At 45.3% G+C, this 27,286-nt stretch overlaps 1 protein-coding gene across 8 annotated transcripts in view; it reads left to right on the top strand.

Annotated features, from left to right (window-relative positions):
• SBF1 (SET binding factor 1) overlaps nt 1-27,286 on the top strand; it is a 122,194-nt gene that overhangs the window by 68,470 nt on the left and 26,438 nt on the right. For 4 of the 8 annotated variants that reach the window (XM_040413548.1, XM_040413551.1, XM_040413549.1 and 1 more), the window contains 10 exons: nt 3,685-3,941; nt 4,048-4,220; nt 6,600-6,673; nt 6,804-6,999; nt 8,868-8,995; nt 9,634-9,809; nt 11,001-11,075; nt 16,893-17,032; nt 25,194-25,398; nt 25,857-26,053. In XM_040413548.1, coding sequence (XP_040269482.1) covers nt 3,685-3,941; nt 4,048-4,220; nt 6,600-6,673; nt 6,804-6,999; nt 8,868-8,995; nt 9,634-9,809; nt 11,001-11,075; nt 16,893-17,032; nt 25,194-25,398; nt 25,857-26,053 — 1,621 coding nt within the window. The remainder of the gene's footprint in view (nt 1-3,684; nt 3,942-4,047; nt 4,221-6,599; nt 6,674-6,803; nt 7,000-8,867; nt 8,996-9,633; nt 9,810-11,000; nt 11,076-16,892; nt 17,033-25,193; nt 25,399-25,856; nt 26,054-27,286) is intronic. The other 4 variants (XM_040413554.1, XM_040413552.1, XM_040413553.1 and 1 more) reach the window with 1 other exon arrangement.

Genomic DNA, 27,286 nt, shown 5'->3' with positions numbered 1-27,286 from the left:
TTCTCAGTGAGCAGGACAAAGAAATAAGAAAAAGAAACAGCAGGTGGTGCTATACAGTTAGATTTTATTCAAAAAGTCTGGCTATACAAAATGTGTAATTACATGCAATTACAAAAGTTTTAAGATGCAGGTGCTGGTTTGAAAATTGTAGAATATTTTTTGTGATTACACACATATGGCATTACTGAAATGTACACTGCTCAAAAAAATAAAGGGAATACAAAAATAACACATCCTAGATCTGAATTAATTAAATATTTTTCTGAAATACTTTGTTCTTTACATAGTTGAATGTGCTGACAACAAAATCACACAAAAAAAAAAAAATGGAAATCAAATTTTTTAACCCATGGAGGTCTGGATTTGGAGTCACACTCAAAATTAAAGTGGAAAAACACACTACAGGCTGATCCAACTTTGATGTAATGTCCTTAAAACAAGTCAAAATGAGGCTCCACGTGCCTGTATGACCTCCCTACAACGCCTGTGCATGCTCCTGATGAGGTGGCGGATGGTCTCCTGAGGGATCTCCTCCCAGACCTGGACTAAAGCATCTGCCAACTCCTGGACAGTCTGTGGTGCAACGTGACGTTGGTGGATAGAGCGAGACATGATTTCCCAGATGTGCTCAATTGGATTCAGGTCTGGGGAACGGGCGGGCCAGTCCATAGCATCAATGTCTTCGTCTTGCAGGAACTGCTGACAAACTCCAGCCACATGAGGTCTAGCATTGCCTTGCATTAGGAGGAACCGAGGGCCAACCGCACCAGCATATGGTCTCACAAGGGGTCTGAGGATCTCATCTCGGTACCTAATGGCAGTCAGGCTACCTCTGGCGAGCACATGGAGGGCTGTGCGGCCCTCCAAAGAAATGCCACCCCACGCCATTACTGACCCAATGCCAAACCGGTCATGCTGGAGGATGTTTCAGGCAGCAGAACGTTCTCCACAGCGCCTCCAGACTCTGTCACATCTGTCACATGTGCTCAGTGTGAACCTGCTTTCATCTGTGAAGAGCACAGGGCGCCAGTGGCGAATTTGCCAATCTTGGTGTTCTCTGGTAAATGCCAAACGTCCTGCATGGTGTTGGGCTGTAAGCACAACTCCCACCTGTGGACGTCGGGCCCTCATATCACCCTCATGGAGTCTGTTTCTGACCGTTTGAGCAGACACATGCACATTTGTGGCCTGCTGGAGGTCATTTTGCAGGGCTCTGGCAGTGCTCCTCCTGTTCCTCCTTGCACAAAGGCGGAGGTAGCGGTCCTGCTGCTGGGTTGTTGCCCTCCTACGGCCTCCTCCACGTCTCCTGATGTACTGGCCTGTCTCCTGGTAGCGCCTCCATGCTCTGGACACTACGCTGACAAACACAGCAAACCTTCTTTCCACAGCTCGCATTGATGTGCCATCCTTTTTTTAAATCAGATATTTTTATTTGATTTTCACAAACATATTAAGAACAGCAATACCCCATACTGCCCTCCCACATCCCACCCCTCCCCTTCCCAGAGTCTTGTGACCATTTGAGTCCAAAGTCCACGGATTGTGCAAGAAGTCCAACATTAGGTCCTCATACGTATGCCATACATATATCTTTCCCCATATTCCAGGTCATACATCACATGCCTTCCTCATACTCATGTATATCTCGACAGAATTTATCATCCAAACACATCCTACTTATATCATCCTTACTGTTAATATCTAAGGAATATCTAGACAATAGCCAACCTATGGGCCAAATATCACACTGTAATGCTGCATCCAGGAAAACCATAACGTCTCAAACCTTTTAATGGACCCTCTCTTCTGATAGACGTACTTCTCCATCCGAACCAAATTATGTACCCTAGCCTCCAGTTCCCTCACAGTCGGTGGCAGTATATCTATCCAGTGAAAAGCTATGCTTTTTCTAGCTTGATATAGAACCCGTCCAATAGCCAGCTTCTTTTTTGCCATGCCTGGTAATATCTCAAAGTACCCCAATACACGTATCAAGGGTGTAACGTCAAGGTGTACCTCAAACACAGTGTTTATTGTTTCAATGACCCCTGTCCAATACCGCCTCAGTCTTGGACAATTCCACATGAGGTGGATTAAGTCTGCATTGGATATGTCACATCTTGGGCAATGGTCATTGTCCCTATATCCCATCTTTTTCAAGACCACTGGCGTTCTGTAAACCCTATGTAGTAAGTACAATTGGGAGACTCTTTGTGCTTCACTAACAGCTAGCGATGGGCAATCCTCTAACACTTTTTCCCACTGTTCCTCAGTGAGGTCCGATATGTCCGACTTCCATTTGGCAAATAATTGTAAAGGTGTATTTTTAATTTGCATATCAATAAATGCACTGTAGTGAAGTGAGATAACACCATTAGTGGTACCACTTGTCGCTGTGAGGTCTATAATGCTGTGCCTTTGAGCAGGGGCAACCTTTTCAGACTTGTCTTGCGTTTTAATGGCGTGTCGGAGCTGCAGGTATAAATAAAAGAACTTCTTAGGGATATTAAATTCCTGTTGTAACTGTGCGAATTCTTTCAAAATACCTTCCGAATACAACTGGGTCATTCTATTCAGATTATATGGATTCCACACCCGTAATTCCGCAAGTTTGTCTAGCTCTTTATACATATAGTTAGGCCAGATTGGGGTATATGCCGTATATCCAGTGACCTTTTTAACCTCCCTGGCTTTCCACCACACTTTGTGAATGGTGCTCAGTACTCCAAATCGTTCCCCTTTAATACGAAAGGTACCATCCTCTAGTGCAGACATCAGACATGTACGCCCTACAAGAAATCTCACCACCTTTCCTACCGTATTCACTTTCTCTATATCTCCCCATCCCCTAACATGTTGTAACTGACTCGCCAAATAATATAACCACGGGTCTGGTAGGGCTAGACCTCCATTTGTCTTTGGTCCCTGTAAAGTGTCTAGTTTAATACGGGGAACCCCTTTCTTCCAAATTAATTCCCTAAACAGGGCATTTACTTTATAGAAAAAACAAATCGGAACCCAGCAGGGAGCATTATGTAGGAGATACAATAACTGGGGCATCAAGATCATTTTTATAAGGTTGGTTCTTCCTACCATGGATTGATGTGCCATCCTGGATAAGCTGCACTACCTGAGCCACTTGTGTGGGTTCTAGACTCTGTCTCATGCTACCACTAGAGTGAAAGCACCGCCAGCATTCAAAAGTGACCAAAACATCAGCCAGGAAGCATAGGAACTGAGAAGTGGTCTGTGGTCACCACCTGCAGAACCACTCCTTTATTGGGGGTATCTTGCTAATTGCCTATAATTTCCACCTGTTGTCTATCCCATTTGCACAACAGCATGTGAAATTGATTGTCACTCAGTGTTGCTTCCTAAGTGGACAGTTTGATTTCACAGAAGTGTGATTGACTTGGAGTTACATTGTGTTGTTTAAGTGTTCCCTTTATTTTTTGAGCAGTGTATATACAAACCCCTTTAATTTCCTGCTCTAATAAGACCGGTTATGCATTGTTTATTTGGCTGTCATGGCTTCCATTTTTACAGGATCGATTGCAAATTTCTTGTGATCTGTCTCTATCCCTCATGGTCCATTTTCTTATACTGAAAAGATGTCATTAGATGAGTGCTGTCTGGACTGTATAAAATGCTTATAGAGTTGTGCTCCAAAATGTGTTTTTCCAGGATGAAATTGAAGTAGAAGAGAGATCGGCCCTGGAATTGGCAGCTGAGCAATGTCGTCTATGGCCTACACTTCCGCGTGAGAAACAGTTAGAACTTATCCAGAAAGAGGAGAGCACCGTATTTAGCCAGGCTATCCACTATGCCAGTCGTTTGAGCTACCTTCTTTTGCCATTGGACACCTCTAAAAACCGCCTTCTGCGAGGGGGAGCTGGATTAGGAGATACAGAAAGCGTGACTAACAGCTTCATCACCAACAGGTTATTGACGGGATCTCTGTCATCAACTTTCATTCTTTTTTTTTTTTTTTGCCAGCCTTTGCATTATTCGTTCAACTAACACTTTTTCCCCTCCAAAATAATTCAGCATGGCGGGCAGCGTAGCAGAAAGTGCAGATACAGAAAGCGGTTTTGAAGATTCTGAAGTCTCGGATGTAGCTCATTGCGTTGTCCGATTTATCACCCGTTTTGTGGACAAAGTGTGTACAGAGAGTGGGGTTACATCGGATCACCTCAAAGGCCTGCACACAATGATCCCAGGTGCAGTATAGCTCAAAGGTTATGTGTCATTTAACGTGGGCTTTTTTGTAAGTGTTAGTGCTATGGGTATAGCAAGATTTAAAATGGAAAAAACAAAAACAAACTAAACTAAAAAGTTGACCACTGCGTTTCCTGATGTTCGATCGGCTTCGCTGACCTCCGTGTGATGCAGGTAAAATCACAATAAACCAGTCTTTGTAAAAAAAGGTGGTCGCGCTGCCAGGTATACGTCCCAGTTCACAAGCTCTAGAGAAGCGGCAATCTTCTTTGACACAACCAGCACACCTAAATCCCGTGGGTAGTAGCCTTTCCTCAAAGCAACCTTCAATAAAACCGTGATAAAAATGCCTTATAAAATTATTATACAATCAGGTCCATTAAATCCAATGCCCGACCTAGGTTTTGCCGACAAGGCTTCCTCAGGGGCGATCGAGTGCTATGGGTACTGTTGCCTTCTTGACAGAAGTAAAGTTCAATAATTCATTATGAATTGCGTTATGTTGTGCTAAGGAAAGTAGAAAGTGTTTGAATAAAATTCTGGAAGTTTTGTTGGGAGAAACCTTTGCATTGTGTTCAGCGGTATTTGAAGCTACTAAATGTTAATAGTTAGTGGATTAATGTTTTTGTCCACAGCGCATTCTGTGATCTCTTCTTAGTTGGCACATCATGTTTTTGTTCCATATGTAAGATATATGATGGGAAAAAAGGAGTCCTGCAAAAAAAATAAAAAAAATTATGTTAACGGATGCAATTATTATTATTATTATTTTTTTTTACAATGGAACCCTATAGTGACGGACACCACTGTATGACACGCACTTGGGGCATCCGTTTAACATATACGTCAATGTAAATATGAAACACAAACGTGATGTCAATACATCCTTATGTGGGAGAGCATTAGCTTTAGTGTCTACAGAAAGAAAGCAGGGTAATTTACTTGCATCTTCCCATGCTGTCCATAAAATCCAAAAGAGAGCCAACTGCAGTCCCAACCACACCTTTCAGCCGATTCAGCCACTTGGCATTGAGAAAGTTTTGATGATTCCCATTCTCTTCATGAGTGGGGGTGGGGGGGGTGCTACAAATGCTTGTGCTAGAAGTACCCCTTCACACAGGATTGTTTAATTGTTTGTGGGTGTATCAGATATGACTATGCTACTGTTGGATTTCTACAAAGGCAAATGTCTTAGGGGAGTACCCAACATAGAAAGGAAGTATAGGAAGGGTTAACATGGATAGCTCTGAGCGTTACTGGTTGTTATCAATCTGCAGCTTTCAGTAGCTCCCACGCAATGTGCGGGTAAAAGAACTTAACTGGCATCAAATGTATCTGTCAGGATTTCCAAGTGATGCCACTGTATCAAATCAGTACTTCAATAAGCAACAGTATCGCTCTCTGGTATAATTCTAATAAAACAGAACATTCTGTATTTAGTATAGCTAGATGAGCTTGGTAAAAATCCAATAAATTGTGTGTGTACAGGTGAAACTCGAAAAATTAGAATATCGTGCAAAGTTAATTTATGGATTGCAGGATAAAACTTACCAGGAAAGATTAAAGGACCTTAACATGTATAGCTTGGAAGAAAGACGAGACAGAGGGGATATGATAGAAACTTTTAAATACATAAAGGGAATCAACAAGGTAAAAGAGGAGAGAATGTTTAAAAGAAGAAAAACTGCTACAAGAGGACATAGTTTTACATTAGAGGGGCAAAGGTTTAAAAGTAATATCAGGAAGTATTACTTTACTGAGAGAGTAGTGGATGCATGGAATAGCCTTCCTGCAGAAGTGGTAGCTGCAAATACAGTGAAGGAGTTTAAGCATGCATGGGATAGGCATAAGGCTATCCTTCATATAAGATCATGAGTACAATGCACTAATAATAAAAACACAATTGCCCCAAAGTGTGTACATAGCCTTTAAGCTACTCGTGCAGCTGCAGAACATATTATATATATATATATATATATATATATATATATATATATATATATATATATATATATAGTGAGTTTTACTAAAACATTAGGCAGGTTTACTAAGACTGTGACAGACAATTTTAAAGGGGTTGCGAAAGAATGGGTGGGGTTCAAACATCGTTAGTGTATATCATAAAATGGATGCTCCAGAATTATGATTACATGGGGAATGCATGTAGTCACTAAAACAGTCAGGTCCTCATTAAATACTGCAGATTTTATATTATTATTAAAGTAGTACCCAGAGGTTAGCTGTAAATGAACATTTGCTCTTTATCATACATGGTGTATTTATACATTTTGCTGAGTAAGGATTACTGTACTGTATATCCTAGCTAGTGAGTACATCTGGCTACATGATATGATTCTTGTAATTTTCTTTTCCTTATGTAGACATTGTTCAGATGCATATAGAGACTTTGGATGCTGTTCACAGAGAAAGTAAGAGGCTGCCTCCAATCCAGAAGGTTAGTATGTGGATTAATCAGTTACACAAAGAATATGAAGTCGCCTTGATATTTACAGCATTTGTGTCCAATATTCCAAATGTCTTTTAAATTGTACTTACCCCTTGTTCTTGGTTTCTATCTTCTGTAGCCAAAATTATTGCGACCCACGTTGTTAGTAGGGGAGGATTTGGTAATGGAAGGGCTTCGAGTATATCTTCTACCAGATGGACGAGAGGAAGCTTCAGGTGGTAGTCTTGGAGGTCCACCCCTACTTCCTGCTGAAGGGGCGCTTTTCCTCACCACTTATCGATGCATCTTCAAGGGCACTCCAGTAGACCCATTAGGTGAGCTTTTTTTAAAATATTTTTCTTGAATGAATCTGAATTATTTGATGTTGGGTGCGTCACCCGCAGTGTCCCATGTGAAGTTTTACAGCCTGTATTTAAAGAGTTTAACCATGACTAATGTAAAAAATGAAAATTGGACATCATGTAGTACACAATCTCTTTCTAAGTGTCCATTCAGACGTCCGTAGTGTTCTGCGGACTGCAAAACACCACCGCCGCACATTGCCGGCACTTAATAGAGGATTCCTATTCTTGTCCGCGGTCAAGAATAGGACATGCTCTATTTTTTTGCGGAGCCGTGGACCTGAAATGCGGCTGTGGACAGCACACTGTGTGCTGTCCACATCTTTTCCACCCCTATAGAAAATGAATGGGTCCGCACCTGTTCCGCATAATTGCGGAACGGATCCGGACCTATTCTACGGACATGAGGTGAATGGACCTTTACAAAGCTAAACAGCCCTGTACCTCACATGGAGCCAGAGATCTCCACATTCATTGCTCCAATTGCTCTGTTAGATTTATATCAAGCTGGCAAGTGCCCATTCTCAGGGGGCGTGTCTTTCCTCTGTAGCTCTCTCTCTATCACAGCTTAGAAGGCAGTCGAAGGATGAAACTGAGCATGTGCGGCCTTCTCATTGAGCCGGACAAAGAAATAAGAAAAAACAAAAACATCAGGTGGCACTATACAGATAACATGTTATTGAATAACTCAGTAGCTTTACTAACTATTTAATTACATGCAATTATTAGTATTCGGATTCAGTTGCTGGTTTGAAAACTACAATATTTTTCATGGGACAACCCCTTTAAGTATTGCATTTTTTGAATTGTGTGTACATTTTTTTTATTAGACACTTTAGCATATGTTTGTTTTTCACTGTTGCTTTTCGAGGGTAGTGATTGTACACATTCCTGTGTATAATCTATAGAAATGCTCCGGCAGCTGTGGAGGCAAAATGGAGCCTATGTAAACATTATTACTTAAAAGTTCTAGGTGTTTAATTGTATTTAAATAAATGAAATAACATTGCAAGTAGTTCTTATTAAAGGCATCATACGGTTTTGTGTTTTTTGTGTCCCCCTGGTTAAAGACTACAAGCATATTCTGTGTAGTCTGAGTCTGCAGTCCATCTCATCTGTTCACACTTATTGCTAATGTGCTGAATGTATGTAAAGAAGTAGGGGACAGATGAAATAAAGTTTGACTGCAGTATTGGACAGAGAATAGTCCAGGATTTTTAATTGCTATTTGCAATTTTGCTTCATTTTTAAAGGGGTTGTCCGGGTTCAGCTCTGAACCCGGACAACCCCTTTAAAAATGAAGCAAAATGCCCATAATTTCACCCAGGCAGCCCCCTGCGCAGGGCAAGGGCTCTTTTATTTACTATAACACACTGCAGGTCGGAGGCTTCCGCCCAGCAGTGTGTTCGGTGACGTCACCGGCTCTGATGGGCTGGCTAGCGCTGCTCTTGTCGTTTTACAGGCTAGGGCAGCGCTAAAGCCCGCCCATCAGTGCCGGTGACGTCACCGGGCTCACTGCTGGGCGGAAGCCTCCGCCTGGCAGCCCTAAGGAGAGCCTGGTACGTCACCGGAACTCCAGAAAATGCTCCGATGCTCAAGTCAGGGGGGCTGCCTGGGTGAAAATATGGGTATGTCCAGGTTCAGCTCTGAACCTGGACAACCCCTTTTAAAAAATGGAAATGTTTGCAAAGGTGGACATGCCATTTAACACACTATATTTTAGGCTATCCTTTCTTAAATCTAACTATAACTACATATACATCGTGGCTCGAAGGAGATAAATAGGCGACCAAAGTTTGCGCACTGGAAATTTGACTTGCCATATATTCTTTTTGATGTAGTGGCTGAACAAGCTGTAATGCGGTCCTTCCCCATTGCATCTTTGACGAAGGAGAAGAAAATCAGTGTTCCAGCTCATCTAGACCAGTATGTTCAAGAAGGACTTCAATTGCGCTCTTGTACTTTCCAGGTGAATATTTTTTTTATTTTTTTATTCTTAAGGTCCCTTTACACAGGAAGATATTACAGCAGATTGTCTTTAAGGAAGCGTTCCTTCCCGACAATCTGCTGATCGCTAGTGGATGAGACCGTTGTTTTAACATGCACCTATCTTCTCCAGAGTAAGGGGAGGAGCAATCGCTAATGTCATTGCTCTTCCCCGTAAGGACTCGCCGTTTGCTGGCAGGAGATCGTGTTTACACGGCACAATCTGCTGCTGGTAAACAATCACTTTTGCATGCGCACAAATGATCGACAGTACATTTACACCGCCCGATAATTGCTAACAAGCGTTCGTATGAATGCTCGTTAGTGATAATCTGTGCAATTCTCGGCCCGTGTAACGGGCTGCAGCTTCATCTTCAACTGTGCAATATTTGTCCTATAGAACTGTCAGGATACTTGTAGTTGTTCAATATGCTATATATATATAAACATCCCACTATACTGAACTTAACTAGGGATATTTGTCCATTCAGCTACAGAAGGATTAGGAAGACCTGACTGAACCATCCGTCAGTGACTGCTTCACAGTTCAAATGTTCTTTATGCATCCTGCCGCTTGGCTTCTCACTCTTTGCTCATGTCTCTTACATATTTTGGTTTCAGCTTTTGAGGGTGGCATTTGATGAGGAAGTCCCTTCTGAGATCTCTGAAGGTTTCCGCAAGCAGCTGCACAAGCTGAGGTACCCTCAAGATGTGCTTGGGACTTTTCCTTTCAGCGTTGGTCTCTCCCTACAACATACTACTCAGCCAAGACCAAAGGACAAGAATCCCTCCATCAAGTGAGTAAGATCACTTTGTGTTAAAGGCGCAGTTTTCCCATTGTTATGAGTACACAACATCCTCCAAATTATCTTCCATGTATAAGTGTTCAAGAAAAGTGGTTTAGTGAATAGGATTATTATTCATCTGCATCCCCTAATGTCTGCTCTGCTCTTTTGGATCCCATTTAGAAATATTTTTGATTTTAGAATATCTTGGTTCTAGTCATACCCGCAAACAAGGTCATATAAATTCAGTGATAAAAGTAACAAAGGCCAGACCATGACAGCGACTTTTTTTGTTGTTGTCAAAGCTCATCATGGATCCTATGAACATCAAATCAAAATATAAAATTACTAATGACTGCACTTATAACATTAAAAAAATCACTGCACTTTTTTTGGGCTACTTTCACTCTAGCGTTTTGGCTTTCCTTTTGTGAGATCCGTTCAGGGTTCTCACAAGCGGTCCAAAACGGATCAGTTTTGCCCTAATGCATTCTGAATGGAAAAGGATCCGCTCAGAATGCATCAGTTTGCCTCCGATCAGTCACCATTCCACTCTTGAGGCAGACATTAAAACGCTGCCTGCAGCGTTTTGCTGTCCGCCTGACAAAGCGGAGCCAAACAGACACAATATAAAACGGATCCGTCCCCCATTGACTTTCAATGGTGCTCAAGATGGATCCGTCATGACTATAGAAGACATAAGACAACCGGATCCGTTCATGACGGATGCATGCTGCTGTATTATTGTAACGGAAGCAAAAAAACGCTAGAGTGAAAGTAGCTTAAGTTGTAAATTACAGTAAAATTTTTACTTGGATGCAATGTCAGGACTAAGAACACAACACTGTTGTCATGGCACTACTATTTAATGAGGAATTTTCATCTGTTGGGAATGTGTAACCTGGCGTGTTTTATTTTTATTCTTTCTAGCCCTAGGCTTTTTGGAATTGGTTCCATTGTAAGGAAGGAACCTTAAATAAAATATAAGATTCGTGACTCCATCATAACAGAGCTGTTTGTGAATACATTTCTACCTTCCCTGTGCCCCCGCTGGTCTGGGTGGAATTATGATGTCTCTTCTTATGCTTTATCCTTCCTTATACTTTATTTCATTGTGTATTTCTTGTTGTTCCTACTCATAGTTTAACTATTTAATGTACTACCTCCCATTTGTCTAGTGACCCCCTATATCTTTCTCTGTAGCCCCCTGCATGTCAATGACGTGTTCCAAGGCCATCTGGCACTGGGTTTATCACTTGGCAGCTTCTATTCACAAACGTAAGACCCAACATCTATGCCCAACTGGTCATGGTTTCATGGTGACGAGCCATACTTCCTGGGTGTTAAGCTGCTTCCTGCTGCCTAATTTTACACTCTAAAAGAAGAACTGTCTTTGCTGCCTATAGCAAGCTTTCATTTCTTGTACTGCTCTTAAAAAAATGAAAGAACAGCATTGCTGGTGGATATCTTAGAAAATTGAGGGATTATATTCATATGATTAGCAGTCCTGACTTTAGTGGTCAATATATTAAATTTGTAATTTATTCTCCATTTGCATGTAGCAACAGCACTATGCCCAGAATATATGTACTTTATCTGGGACGGTGTTGGTGATCAAAATCTAGTCGTCTTTTCCGAGACATGCATAATTGCTAGGATTGATTTTATACAAAACCAGTTAAGGGTTTTTGCACATCACGTTAGGGAGATCTGATCACTTGTATGTCTTTATCAAAAAGTGGATCTGGTCTGGCCACAAGGTAGAGGGAAATGGTCCCTAATATTCCCCTTGTGGCAAGATCTGTTCTCCATGCAGTTTATATATAGTATTCATTTATTGGTAGTTCACAGTTTGGGCCACGTATATGGAGACCATGTCAGGTATAGGAATAAAACAACCTGCAGCCACCAGGAGAGTTAGGCTATGTTGACATGCAGCAGAGATGTTTGTGGCAGTCCCATTCATCTGACTAGGCTTGCAGAAATTAATGCACATGCTGCAAAAACAACCCTGTTCACATGCAGGCACAGATTTTCAGTCACAGACATTTCTGCAACAAATCTACTAAATGTTATTACCCTTAGGGCTGTGGCTACACTAGTCTTGACTGTGACAACCATTATGCAAGAAAAATTTGCTGCGTAGAAGTGCAGCCATTGAACTCAATGGGGTTTTCAGCATAACTCGCAAGTTGCCATGTTCAAGACCCCAGAATTGCAAATGCTTCCAGACTGCTGTGCGATTTTAGGGCCTCGGCAATATGTAAGTTGATCTGCAAATCTGTTCGGGTCATTGGTTGCATTCTACATGGCAGTCTTTGGTCGTGTGATGGGTGTCGTGGATCAAATACAGATTCATTGTTTGTGAGAAAACACAGGACAATCTGCTGCTGGCAAATGATGGTTTTAATGTGGCGCATGAAACATGAGATCGCTGATAAATGAGCGATTGCTAGTTTGTCACTTAATTGACACCACCATTGACACAGGGAAATTATCAGGAACAAGTGTTTGTATGAACGCTCATTCCCAACAATTGCTGCGATCCTCTGCTTGTGTAAAATCTGATCTAAATAATAGAGCTTTGTAATTTTTTAAAGGGGTTGTCCAAGTTATTTTTATTGATGACCTATGCTTAGTATAGGACATAGATATCAGATTGGCAGGCGTCCGACATCCGGCACCCTTACCGATCCGCTGCACCATGCCAGCGCTTCCTTCCCTTTTATTGTTTACCTGCTTGCTTCATTCCCTTTTATTGTTTACCTGCTCACCTGGTGAGCAGGTGTAGTTACTAGGGATGAGCGAATTTCCTATTTTGAACTTCGAGTTCGTGTTGTGGTATTTACTGAATTGCGTTATGGATTCCGTTACCACGGACCATAACACAATTCCCTTGCACAGCTCCTTTAATATCAGGAGTCCAGAAAACCCCTTTAAGTTCCTAGAGCTCATAAAACTGGTACTTCCTGCCTTCCCGGAGCCATAACTTTTTATTTTTATTTTCCCAAAGCCATATGAGGATTTGTTTTTTGTGGGACAGTTGTACGTTCTAATGGCGCCATTTTCTTTAGCATACAATATAGTGGGAAGCTGGAAAAAATTCCAATTGCGGTGGAATTTATTCTCTGGATTAGTACAATTACAGTGATACCACATTTATATAATTATATATTATTATGACCCATCTGCGGATCTGTGTTAGAGCTCACTTTTGCGGGGCGATCTGTACTTTTCAATTATACCCTTTTGGAGTTTGACTTTTAGATCACTTTTTATTCAATTTTTTCATTTTTTTTGGGGTCGGTGAAATGAACCAGCCATTTCTTTTCTCCGTTACGGTAGGATTGAGCGATATACCGGTCTTGGCGGTATTCCGCAGTATTAAGAAACAGCGATATGGTGATATCAATGTTTTCTAATAACCGTGGTATTTTGGGACATCATAGAAGCGGTCATGTGCGCATCCGTGTATACTAGTAAATTACTAGCATCGGCCGGCCTGGCTCCTCTGAGATGCCATAATGAAGTCTCCACCTACTGACGTCAGAATCAAATAACGAGCGAGCACAGGAGCGATGAGGCGGGTAAAGTCTCACTCTGACCCCCACAGAGTTTGCCTGCAAGTGATGGAGGAAGAGGAGGGTGAGAGACCCAACGGTCTTAAATAAAGGTGTTATGTCTGTCTATGACCATGTATGTTATACTGAGGAGAGGGGCCTTGTAACTGCCCCAGTGCCCCATACAGTATAATGTCTTTGTGGCTGCCCCAGTGCCCCATACAGTATAATGTCACCTTGTGGCTGCCCCAGTGCCCCATACAGTATAATGTCACCTTGTGACTGCCCCAGTGCCCCATACAGTGTAACGTCTCCTTGTGACTGCCCCAGTGCCCCATACAGTGTAACGTCTCCTTGTGAATGCCCCAGTGCCCCATACAGTATAACATCTCCTTGTAACTGCCCCAGTGCCCCACACAGTATAATGTCTTTGTGGCTGCCCCAGTGCCCCATACAGTATAATGTCACCTTGTGACTGCCCCAAGTGCCCCATACAGTATAACATCTCCTTGTGACTGCCCCAATGCCCCATACAGTATAATGTCCTTGTGGCTGCCCCAGTGCCCCATACAGTATAACGTCACCTTGTGGCTGCCCCAGTGCCCCATACAGTATAACGTCACCTTGTGGCTGCCCCAGTGCCCCATACAGTATAATGTCACCTTGTCTCTGCCCCAGTGCCCCATACAGTGTAACGGCTCCTTGTGACTGCCCCAGTGCTTCATACAGTGTAACGGCTCCTTGTGACTGCCCCAGTGCCCCATACAGTATAACATCTCCTTGTGACTGCCCCAGTGCCCCATACAGTATAACGTCTCCTTGTGACTGCCCCAGTGCCCCATACAGTATAACGTCTCCTTGTGACTGCCCCAGTGCCCCATACAGTATAACGTCACCTTGTCTCAGCCCCAGTGCCCCATACAGTATAACGTCACCTTGTCTCAGCCCCAGTGCCCCATACAGTATAACGTCACCTTGTCTCTGCCCCAGTGCCCCATACCGTATAAGGTCTCCTTGTGACTGCCTCAGTGCCCCATACAATATAACGTCTCCTTGTGGTTGCCCCAGTGCCCCATACAGTATAACGTCTCCTTGTGACTGCCCCAGTGACCCATACAGTGTAACATCTCCTTGTGAGTGCCCCATACAGTATAACATCTCCTTGTAACTGCCCCAGTGCCCCACACAGTATAACGTCTTTGTGGCTGCCCCAGTGCCCCATACAGTATAATGTCACCTTGTGACTGCCCCAAGTGCCCCATACAGTGTAACATCTCCTTGTGACTGCCCAGGTGCCCCATACAGTATAACATCTGCTTGTGACTGCCCCAATGCCCCATACAGTATAATGTCACCTTGTGACTGCCCCAAGTGCCCCATACAGTGTAACATCTCCTTGTGACTGCCCAGGTGCCCCATACAGTATAACATCTGCTTGTGACTGCCCCAATGCCCCATACAGTATAATGTCCTTGTGGCTGCCCCAGTGCCCCATACAGTATAATGTCACCTTGTGGCTGCCCCAGTGCCCCATACAGTATAACGTCTCCTTGTGACTGCCCCAGTGCCCCATACAGTATAATGTCTTTGTGGCTGCCCCAGTGCCCCATACAGTATAATGTCACCTTGTGACTGCCCCAGTGCCCCATACAGTGTAACGTCTCCTTGTGACTGCCCCAGTGCCCCATACAGTGTAACGTCTCCTTGTGACTGCCCCAGTGCCCCATACAGTGTAACGTCTCCTTGTGACTGCCCCAGTGCCCCATACAGTGTAACGTCTTTGTGGCTGCCCCAGTGCCCCATACAGTATAACGTCACCTTGTCTCTGCCCCAGTGCCCCATACAGTATAACGTCACCTTGTCTCTGCCCCAGTGCCCCATACCGTATAAGGTCTCCTTGTGACTGCCTCAGTGCCCCATACAGTATAACGTCTCCTTGTGGTTGCCCCAGTGCCCCATACAGTATAACGTCTCCTTGTGACTGCCCCAGTGACCCATACAGTGTAACATCTCCTTGTGAGTGCCCCATACAGTATAACATCTCCTTGTAACTGCCCCAGTGCCCCACACAGTATAACGTCTTTGTGGCTGCCCCAGTGCCCCATACAGTATAATGTCACCTTGTGACTGCCCCAAGTGCCCCATACAGTGTAACATCTCCTTGTGACTGCCCAGGTGCCCCATACAGTATAACGTCTCCTTGTGGCTGCCCCAGTGCCCCATACAGTATAATGTCACCTTGTGACTGCCCCAAGTGCCCCATACAGTGTAACATCTCCTTGTGACTGCCCAGGTGCCCCATACAGTATAACATCTGCTTGTGACTGCCCCAATGCCCCATACAGTATAATGTCCTTGTGGCTGCCCCAGTGCCCCATACAGTATAATGTCACCTTGTGGCTGCCCCAGTGCCCCATACAGTATAATGTCACCTTGTCTCTGCCCCAGTGCCCCATACAGTGTAACGTCTCCTTGTGACTGCCCCAGTGCCCCATACAGTATAATGTCACCTTGTGACTGCCCCAGTGCCCCATACAGTGTAACGTCTCCTTGTGACTGCCCCAGTGCCCCATACAGTATAACGTCTCCTTGTGGCACCAAGTGTTTTTTTTCTTCTAAATGGGCATTTATCGTGATTATATATCGTTATCGCGATAAATTTCTTTAATATCGTTATCATGGGAATATTTTTGATATCGCCCAACCCTACGTTACAGCATTTACCATACATGCATTTATATTATACCATACCATAAATGCATTTATATTTTTATAGTTCAGGTGTTTTGGGATGCGGCAATGTCCATGATGTTTATTTTTTATTACATGAGTTGAATTTCTATTTATGTATTTTTTTTTATAGTTTTTATAATTTTGTAAACTTTTTTTTCACTCTTTTATTAGTTACCCATAGGGGGCCTTAATGTTTAATCTTTAGATCGCTTTTCCCATACACTACTGTGATTTAGCACAGTAGTGTACGGGAAATTCAGTATATTCCTGTGGAGCACTGCCACCTGCAGGGCTCAATAGGAACTACCGCTCTATTAGCCTGGAACTCTTCAGCCAATACAAATGGCTTCCCCTATCTCCGTGCGGGAAAGAGAATCAGGCCCCATTATCGCCGATTGCAGACATAAGTCCCGGGTGTCTGCTGTTTAAAATGGCAGAAACCCTGAAGCTATGGCACCCACTGCACTCCCGAACGGCACCCTCTTTAAACATGTATTGCGGTGCAGCTCCTATAGATTCCAGTGATGTTTTGCATATACTGCTATGTCGATTTCTAAATCTAGATTGCTAATTCTTTTCTGTATGCTCTGTGGTTCTTTTGTTGTGGTTCTTAGTTTTTTCTTATTCTCTGAATAATTTTTTGCTTTGTGGCGGACCCCTCTTATCCTGCACTTGAATAGTTACTTGCTTGTATAAATAGTTACCTCCCTGCAATGTGACACACTTATGTTTCTGTTTGATTGTACTGGTACCGTCATTTATACATTTCTGTCCTATGTCATATGCAAATTATTTCTCCAAGAACCATCTCTAAGAATCTTGTGAAGAATGCCAAGAAGACAATAGGCCGCCAATATGTTACACGCAGGAAGTATAGCCCGCCATCCTGGGATCTCCGAGGGAGCCACAGTTCTCTGGAACAGCAGGGTGATGACATTTCAGGTAGGTGTTCAATTCTGTATCCTGTTTAGAGAAGGAAGACTTCAAAACCAGAGCGCGATACAGTGTGCTACAGATTCATCAGCAGGTGGCAGTTGATCTGCTATTGTTTTTGACACTAATAAACCATATGCCGTATATTTTTGTGTACTCACGGCAGAACATACAGGATTTCTTTTCTTTTTTTCTTTTTATTTACTTAGGGTCCTGGAAAACAGGGCACTTTACATTGGCCGATGCAATCTGTATAGGTGGTGAGGAGTCATTAAAAGGGTATTCCCTCCTCTCTAATTACTCTTCTTTGGCTCTACACACAGAGAAATTGTTTAACCCTGAATGCTCAGCCAGTCACTGGCCACAGCAGTCACCTGTCTCTGCCACTGGTTGTCTAAGCAGGCAGGCCAAGCTGTTTTTATTGTGTCAAGCTGGAGAAGAGGAAGTGGAGAGGAATGGGGGCTGGAGCTTTGGTTGAACAGCTGCAGGGGATCGGTAAAATGAGTACTTACTGTTTCTTATTTTTGCCCTCTCTGACCCCAATTTTATTTTTTAAATGTCGTCCCTGGAATACCCCTTTAATACAATCATTTGTTGCTAGCACACTCCCTGTTAACATGAGAAGATACCCTGCTGACAAATGATTATTTTTATGCTAACATAAAAGGTATGATCAGTTGTGGTGTTTAGACTGGCTGATAATCAGCCGAATGTACGTTTGGGCCTCATCATTAGCGCCTGTAAAAGGGCCTTTAGTTATCATAACTTTTGGTTTCGCTAAAGAAAATATTTCCAAATGATTTCATTTTGTTCATAATTTTTTTCTTAAAGGCTATGTGCATCTTCACAAACATTTTTTTTTTCATTGTAGGAAGGCATGTAAGCAGTGCATCTGTACCCTTCTTATAGCTCACCTGCTGAATGTATGTTAACAAAAAGTAGGGGTCAAATAGAAAGTATCACCGATTACACTGGTTTATAACCTGTTACCATGCGAAACATAAGTCTGCATAGGAGGTGTAGAAATCAAATTATAGGATTTTTTTTTTCCATTTGGATTCATAGGTAAAATTAAAATGGTTGTCCCATCTGGGACATTTATGGCATGTGTATCGATAGGATTTGCCACAAATGTCTTATAGGTGAGGGTCCCACCTCTAAGTCGTGCTTCAGTGTTAAGAATGGGGCCCCACCGTGAATAAAGAGCACGACATGCATGCACGGCTTCCTTCATGCACTGTTTACAGACTTGCAAGCTTGTTTCCTCTGCTATTTTCAGAAGTCCCAGTGCAGTGAAATAGAGAGGATGCAGTGGCAAGTTGTATTCCTTAAAGGAGTTTTCTCACTTCAGCAAATGGCATTTATCATGTAGACAAAGTTACTACAAGGCACTTACTAATGTATTGTGATTGTCCATATTGTCTCCTTTTCTGGCTGGATAAATTTTTTCATCACATTATACACTTCTTGTTTCCATGGTTACGACCACCCTGCAATCCATCAGCGGTGGCCGTGCTTGTACACTGTAGGAAAAAGTGCTTTTTCCATTATTGTGCAACCACGGGTGCCACTGCTGGATTACAGGCTGGTTTTGACCATGGAAACAAGCAGTGTATAATGTGATGAAAAAATAAATGCAGCCAGCAAAGGAGACAATATGGACAATCACAATACATTAGTAAGTGCCTTGTATTAACTTTCTCTACATGATAAATGCCATTTGCTGAAGTGACACAACCCCTTTAATGTCACCATTTTGGTGTAAATCAGATGAATTGTTTAACTTTTTTTAAAAACAAATTTGGGTCAACTGTGTGGAAAAAAAATAAGTTCCACTATAGTCTTTGGGGCTTCCTTTTTACTGTGTTCACTGCGTGGTAATAATTTTATTACTTTACTTTATTCTAAGGGTCAAAAGCAGTCATAGACAAACCAAATGTATGTTTTTTTTTTTGTTATGTTGTACTAGTTTTAGAAAACGAAAAATCGCTTAGAAAAGATTGCCTTGTTTCTTTATCTTCTGACACCTATAACTCTTGTTTCTCGCCCAATTTCCTTGGGGGACACAGAAGACCTTGGGTATAGCTCATCTCCCTAGGAGGCGTGACACTAAGTGAAGACTGTTAAGCCCCTCCTCCACAGCTATACCCTCAGCCTGGAGAGAGAGACTGCCAGTTTTTGCTTAGTGTCCAAGGAGGCAAGACACTCCCTGCTCTGCAGGGCTGGTTTCTCCTTGTTTCAATTTTAGATTTTTACTTTGTTTTATTTTCTTTTTGTTCCAGATCATCAGGGATAACAGAGACGCACTAGACCTCTCTGTTCTCCCGGGGTTGAGCTGCGCCAGTGCCGGTCAACCGCACTGCTGCCTCCCCCACAGAAGGCAAGGTGGACCAGGGCAGCCCAGCTCCCCTGCATCCCGCCAGCGCAAGGGTCGCCCGCACGCCAAGTCCCTCCCCCGGCGTCCTGCCACTACGGTGCCAGTAGCTGAAGGGGCGACCCTGCTGGAACGGACCGAGGGTAAAGACGGCTATGGTGAGAGATTGGCTTCTCCAGCCCTACGTCCCCCCCCCCCCCCCCCCCCCCCCTCGGTCTCCTGCGTGCCTGACCCTTACCTGGGCCTATGGACCCTTCTGTCCCTGCTAGACCTAGGCTGGCCCTGGGCTGCCGCAGGTCGACATCTGCTCCCTCTCTCCTGGCCTCCAGGACATTGGCACCCTTGTTCCTACAAGAGGAATGCCTTGGGAGCTGCGGAGGTCCGCACCTAGCTGCCCCTGACGGAGGGGTCATGCAGGCGTCCCACCCTCACAGACCCGGTCTCAGGGTCCCCCTCCCTCTTACCGGCCACTACTTCAGGGCCAGAGGGCCCGCGCCTTGCTGCCACTGACCCTCCCTGCTCTCACGGGCACCGGTCCAGGGGAAAGGTAGTTGTAGCTGCCGGCAGGGGTGAAATCACATGGAGCGCTGTTCTAGGCCAAGGGCCCGCTCCAGGGGTAAAATGGCTGCCGGGTGCAGGGTCCTGACTTCCGGACACCTGGGTGGGCACCGCGGCCTGCAAAGGAGCGCTTCAACAGCCCCGGCCGACCGTCGGAACCTTCCGGTCGGCCGGGCGCCGAAGTCTTGTGTTCCACTTCAAGACGATCCCGCTCTATCCGGGTCCCCGGCTCGCGGGGTGGGCACCCGCGGCCGGTATGTGCCGCTCCGTAGGCCCGGCTGGTACTTTAAGTACTTGCGGCCCCGGTCAGCCGGGCGCCGCTAAAAATTTAGGCCCCGGCTCTTCCGGCCCGCGGGGTGGGCACCCGCGGCCGGTATGTGCCGCTCCGTAGGCCCGGCCGCTGCTTTAAATACTGTGCGGCCCCGGTTCGCCGGGCGCCGCCAAAAATTTAGGCCCCAGCTTCACGGCCTACTAGGCCGCAAAAATTCAGGCCTCTGTTGGAGGGGGCTGGAACTTCTCCAGGCGCGAATTTTTCCCGCCTGGAGGTTCCCCCGCCCACAGAGGATGGGCCTGTATGGGTGGATCTGTGCCCTGTAGGTGGCATCTGCCTCAGTGAGGCTGTGTGTTTAAAAAAAAAAAAAAAAAAATATTTATTATATATATGACTTGTGGGCTGCGCAGGACGCTGCAGCCTCATCTCAGAGTGCTGCCTGTATACATGCCCCCCTTCCATAGGCGGCATGGTGTCGCGCTCCCCGGCTGCGGCGCTGCCAGGTTCTTTTTTCCCCTTCTGGGGTTTTTTTTGCCCTCTCCGCGCTACGGCGCTGGTCAAGGTGCATGCTTTTTCTGTAGGCAACATTCGTCACCCTCTCCAGTTATGGTGCCTGCCATGTGCAGGACCCCCCTCCTGGGCGGGATACTGCACTCTCCCTAACTGCGGGTTGGCCTTGTGCATGATCCCCCTTTCTTTGGCGGCCTACTGCAGTTTCTCCGGATACAATGCTGGCCATGTGCACGACCCCCTTACATAGGTGGAACACGGCACTCTCACTGGATTCGCTGCTGGCCATGTGCGTGCCCCCCTTCCATAGGCGGAACGCTACACTCTCACTGGATTCGTTGCCGATCATGTGCATGACCCCCTTTTTTAGGCGGAATACTGCACTTTCACCGGATACGGTGCTGGCCATGTGCACGACCCCCTTCCTTAGGCGGAACTCTGCACTCTCACTGGATTAGCTGCCGGCCATGTGCGTGCCCCCCTTCCATAGGCGGAACGCTACACTCTCACTGGATTCGTTGCCGATCATGTGCGTGACCCCCCTTTTTTAGGCGGAATACTGCATTTTCACCGGATACGGTGCTGGCCATGTGGCCATGTGCACGACCCCCTTCCTTAGGCGGAACGCTGCACTCTCTCTGGATTCGCTGCCTGCCATAGGCATGACTCCCTTCTGTGGACGGCATTCGGCACTCTCACTGGATTCACTGCCAGCCATGTGCATGACCACCTTCCATAGGCGATATGATGTATTCTCATTGGATTCACTACCGGCCTTGGGCATGCCTTCTTCCCGGGTGGCGGCATACATACACTCCCTCGGTCGGTGGTTGTTCTCTCGCCTGTACATTGTTGGCCATGTGCATGACCCCTATACATGCACTCTCTCTGGATCCACCGTCGGCCACATCATGACCCCCCTTCCGTGGGCGGTGTACGCACTCTCACTGGATCCGCTGCCGGCCATGGGCATGCCTCCTTCAGGTGGCATACACACATTCTCACCGACTGCTCGCATTCTCCCTGAATGCGATGCTGGCCTTGTGCATGATCCCCCCCCCCCCCTTCCTTTTTTGGGCGGCATACTACGCTCACCAGATACGTTGCTGGCCTTGAGCATGGCCTCTAACATGGGCGAAACGCTTGCGCTCCCCTTGGATACGGTGCTGGCCTTGTGCGTGACCACCCCTCATTCCATGGGTGGAATTTTGCACGCTCACAAGATTCAAGGCTGTCCTTGTATGTGCTGTACTGGACTTGCACATGTTCCCCTTCATTGGCGGAGTAGTTACACTCTCACGAAATTTCGGTGTTGGGTGAATTGTTGCACACTCACTTAATGCTAGGATAGCCCTATGCATGTCCCCCTTTTCCCTAGGTGGACCTCCTGCGTTTCCGCTGGATACTGTGTGGCCATGTGCATGGCGCCTTTCTGGGCGAAGTATGGTATGCCCTACTTCTCTGACGTAGGTCCGGCCTTGGGCATCTCCCCCTTTTTGGGGCAGGCCTTTGCATTCTTGCCCACTGCAGTTTGCCAGGTACATTTCCTCCCTTTCGGGGCGGTCAGTTTGCGTTCCATCGCATTCCATATTAGTCTTGTGCATAACTCCTTTCAGTTTGCACTCCCGTAGATACTGTGGCACTCTGTGGCTGGCCCTCTTCGCGGTGTTATATTTTTGCAGTGAGCGGACGTTCTTGTGCGTTGTTTGGGCCGTGTATGCCTTCTCGTCCTGTAGGTGGGTTGGCCTTCTCACTGCTTACGGGGCTACTCGTACGTAGCCTCCTTCCTCCTGCGACATTCTTTTTCTCTTGGGATACGATGATTGCCGCAAGCCTTGCACTATTCTCTAAGGAGATCATTCTGGTGCAGTGTGGTATGATTCTTTCCGGATTGGCGCCCTCGGTGCTTCAGTCTGATCTGCTACCAGGTTCGGGCCGCTCTTCTTGGGAAGGTCACCCAACTTCTCTTGGGTGCTCGCTTATACAGGTCCGGGGGACCTCCACCTTGGGTTATTCAGGGTATTCGCCTTCTGCGTGGCGGTGAACCGGGCGTCTCTGTGTAGCGGTGTTCTGCTTTTGAGCTGTCCTATGGCCTCTCTGTTGCCCACTCCCCCTTTTTTGGTTGGAGGGTGTTATACCGGCCTCTGTCTCGCCTGCCTTTTCTCGCCGGCTCTGTTTGACTCCCACTCGGTACAGATCATTCCGATGTGGCGTCTGTTCCGGCCACGCTTCAGAGGCTGTTCCTTCACTGCCCTTCCCTCTGGGGAGAGCATGTTTGTTCATTTGGATGGTTATGGTGTTCCTTTTCAGTCTCCCTTGTCCACACTGGCTGTACTAGCTGTGTGCCTAGTTACCGGGTCTACCGCTTTCTGTCCTCCCGCTGGGTGCAGATTGCGTTTTTTCCATTCTAGGCAATGTTTCGGCTTTGGATTCACCTTCTCGGTAACTTGGGAGGACTACCATTTGGTCAGGATTGTCTTTTGATCTCCCACACCGGAACTGTAGTCTGTCTTCCTGTGGTGGCTACATTGGCTTCGGCTTTAGCCTGTCTTGTCCTGGCGGTTGCTGGGCGGACCCTTCGGTTCCTGTCCGTTTGTCCTTCTGCTTCCCCACTCTGGGGGGATACGGGACAACCTTGCTCGGGGGCCGACGGGACCAGTTCTACCGACTGTTCTACCCGTGTTACTGGTCCGCGCCTGATCATTGGGTTTTCACCCGCTTGCCCAGGCGACTCTAGTGGGCTCGCTAGTGTTCGCTTCTAGCCGAGTTTTCGTCCAGGATCTGTGGTAGGGCTTAGGGCTTTACCTGGGGTTCTGTGGGAAGCTGGGCGTTCCCCCACTCTGCCTTTCTCCATGGTTCTGTCTTTCTCCAGTCCGGCCTGGACCTGGGGCTGGGACTCTGTTGCTTGAAGTATCAAGTGTCATTCCTGTCCTTCCTCTTTCAGCATTCCCCGTCCCTCTGGGCCTGTCAGGAACTTCTTCCATGGAGCGGCTCTTGGGTTCCTTTGTACTGCCCTCCGGTACCGTCCTGGGAACTACATACTGGGCTCTTGGCGCTCCAATTTTTCCTTGGAGCTGTTACAGAAGTTCTCTCTACTCCTTCTGTCCTGTACGGTTGGGTTTCTGTAGCCATCGTGTCTCTGACGGGTGCCTGAGTGGCGGCCCTTCTTGTTCCGAGCCTTCTGTCTTCCCCCAGGACAGGACTGTTCTCCATTCCGTCTCTTCCTTCCTTCTGAAGGTGGTATTTGTCCTTCATTTCATTGAGGCAGTCGTCCTCCCCTTCCCCCCCCCCCCCCCCCCCCCCCCCCCGGGAACGGACACTTCACCGATTTGGACGTTGTTTGGGCCTTGCAGTTTTTACTTGGAGATCTCCGACTCTTGTCGAGTTCGGTCTCTTATGTTTCCAGGAGGTCCGAGCAAAGGGTTGACGGCCTCCAGGGTGGCTTTCTTCCGCTTTCTCAGAGTGGCTCTTGTTGTGGTAGCCGCACCAAGGGCAGGGTCCTGCTTTTGGTGTCACCATTCATTTGGCCAGGGCCGTCGGTTTTTTCCTGGGCCGGAGGCTTTAGGCTTCGGCCATCCATTTGTGCAAGGCGGTCACTGGTCTTCCTTGCACACCTTACCGAGTTCTACAGGGTGCATACGCGGGCTTCGGCGTATGCTGCCTTGGGCCGCCTGGTCTGCAGGCGCCGGTTTTTTTTGATGCCTTCGGGTGCTTCGCCTTGGTGCTGTGGTCCCTCCCCCTTTGGACTGCTTTTGAACGTCCCAAGGTCTTCTGTGTCCCCCAAGGAAATTGGGCGAGAAAACGAGATTTTTGTATAACTTACCAGTAAAATCTCTTTCTCGCTCTTTCCTTGGGGGACACAGCACCCACCCATTCTTTGTTCTTCTTTGACTGTTTCCGAGTTTGTTTTACCCTTAGGGTAGTTGGCTTGTTGGTTCCAATTTTTTGGACTTTGCCTTTTCTCACTACTTGGACACGCAACTGGCAGTCTCTCTCTCCAGGCTGAGGGTATAGCTGTGGAGGAGGGGCTTAACAGTCTTCACTTAGTGTCACGCCTCCTAGGGAGATGAGCTATACCCAAGGTCTTCTGTGTCCCCCAAGGAAAGAGCGAGAAAGAGATTTTACTGGTAAGTTATACAAAAATCTCGTTTTTTCTACTATCAGAGCTGTTGAGGGCTCATTTTTTGCAGAATGAGCTATAGGTATAAGTGGTACCATTTTTGGATACATGGGACCTTTTGATGATTTTTTTAAATAAAATTTTTGGGGTTGGTGACATAACCAAAAATTGAGAAATAAGCTTTTTAATGTTTTTATTCAACTTTATTTTGCACTTTTTTTAGTCCCCCTAGGGAACTTGAAACTGCAATTATTTTATTGCTTATCAAAATCCCAAAGAACCCCTTTAGAAAAAAAAAGTTCAGATTCTCATTACAATTCTGATTGTAATCTTACAGTGTCTGAAGATTTGGACAGAAGCACATTAACCATCTCTACCTTAAAGGCCTCTGACAAGCAGACAGGAGGCAATATGGCAGAACGAGCATGTTGTCGTGACTACCAAAGAATGGGACTTGGTACTTTGAGTAATAGCCTGACCCGTGCTAAAAATGAACCTTTCCGGATCTCAACAGTGAACCGCATGTATGCTGTTTGTAACAGGTAAGTACTAGTTTTTTGTCACCTTTCCTGACTTGTCTGTTTTAGTAACTACTTGTATTCACCAATTCTGGAAGCATCTTTTCTTATGCTATATCTCCGAGTTGTGCCATTCCTTTATTATTCCTGTTGTTAGTGTATTAACAAATTGACAGCTGGGCGTTATTAGTGAGATATGGGTTCCCCTGCTCAGTCTGACACTGTCCAACCAGTGCTAACAGTGGCAGACCTGCAGGGACACCTCCACTAGTAACATCCAGTTGTAGATTTATTCATAAACTTCTAGAAGGAATAGTAGAGTAATGACATAACATAAGAATGAGAATAGATGCTCCAGAATTGCTATTGCATGTGGTATACAAATGTCTACTGAAACAGACATGTCAGAAATGGGGACAGGTCCTCTTTAAAAGTTTTTTCCAGCTATTTTAATAATTTTCTTCCATGCTATGCTTGCATAGCTATCCAGGGTTGCTGATTGTTCCTCAGAGCATTCAGGACAACACTTTACAGAAGATCTCTCGCTGCTATAGACAAAACCGGTTTCCTGTGGTGTGTTGGCGCAGCCCACGTACCAAAGCTGTTTTGTTGCGGTCAGGTGGACTTCATGGCAAAGGTGTGGTTGGACTCTTTAAATCTCCTAACACAGCTGGCACAGGTTAGTAGCCCTCTTATCAATATCATTTTTATGTGAGGAAACATAGTTGCTGTATGGCTGCTGGGAGATCAGTGAATGCTGACGCACAGTTTACCCTCTGTTGCTATTTTTATATGTAATTTTTATTTTATTTTTTTGTATATAATCTTGAGAAATCTTGGTTATTGTCTAAATACTGCCAGAAATAAACATAAATGAACAGTTTTTTTTTTGTTCATTGTACATTGTTCCAGTATGGCCCATTAACTGAGATTTTAGGGGCTCTTTTTGGACCTAATATGTGTGTGTTTACGATCACAGCAGTTATAGATGCCCTGTGGAGGCAGAATTGGTCCATGATGTAGCTTATAGGGGTTATCCCATGGTTGATGTAGACAATGAAAATCAGACATCATAAAGTATAGGACATTCTTTTTCTTACAAAGCTAGAACTTCACATGGATCCAGAAATCTCCCCATTCATTCTTCCAATTGTTCTGCAAGTTTTATTTTAGGCTGGCAGCTCAAGGGGCGTGTCCTTTCTTCTGCAACGCTCTCCCTATCACAGCTCAGGGCCTGTGTCCTTTCTGCTTTAGCTCTCTCTCTCTGTGTAACTGACAGCTTCTAACAGAAGAAATGGCTGGTGGCAGTTGAAGATTTAAACTGAGCGTATGCGACCACCTCAGTGAGGTGGATAGAGAAATAAGGAAAACAGGTGGCCCTATACAGATACATTTTATTGAATACCTCAGTGACTATGTAAAATTTTTAATCACATGCAACTACAAATTTATTCAGATCCAGGTGCTGGTTAGAAGAATGTAGAATATTTTTCTTGGGAGAACCTCTTTAAAGATGACGTATTGCATTAATAAACAGATGTGCTTTGTTAAACCGTTCTGTCCCTCCATTTCCAATTGTGGGTCATAAACCACAGCAGCATCTTTGGCCAGAGTGGAACTCCTGCCCGCTCTCCCTCTCTCACCCCAAGTAGTCATTATGTCAGTTTTTACAGTAGCTGGCGTAGTATGGTACAGTAGCAATGCAGTGTATTAAGTGAGCAATTATAAGCTCATGTGTTTGTCTCCTACTGAGAAATAAAGGTAAAAAAATGTTTGAAAAAAATAGAAAAAGTAATAAAAAAAACATATTTTTTTTTTTTTTAGTTTCACACACTTTATCAGAAAAAATAAATAAATGCTACCACTGTGTCCATTATAACCAAATTACAATGCAAAATAGAGTTATGTCATT

This window comes from Bufo bufo, chromosome 1 (assembly GCF_905171765.1).
Source record: "Bufo bufo chromosome 1, aBufBuf1.1, whole genome shotgun sequence".
NCBI classification, from domain to species: domain Eukaryota; kingdom Metazoa; phylum Chordata; class Amphibia; order Anura; family Bufonidae; genus Bufo; species Bufo bufo.
The sequence above is the reverse complement of the archived record's forward strand: the minus strand, read 5'-3'. Positions and strand labels throughout refer to the sequence as shown.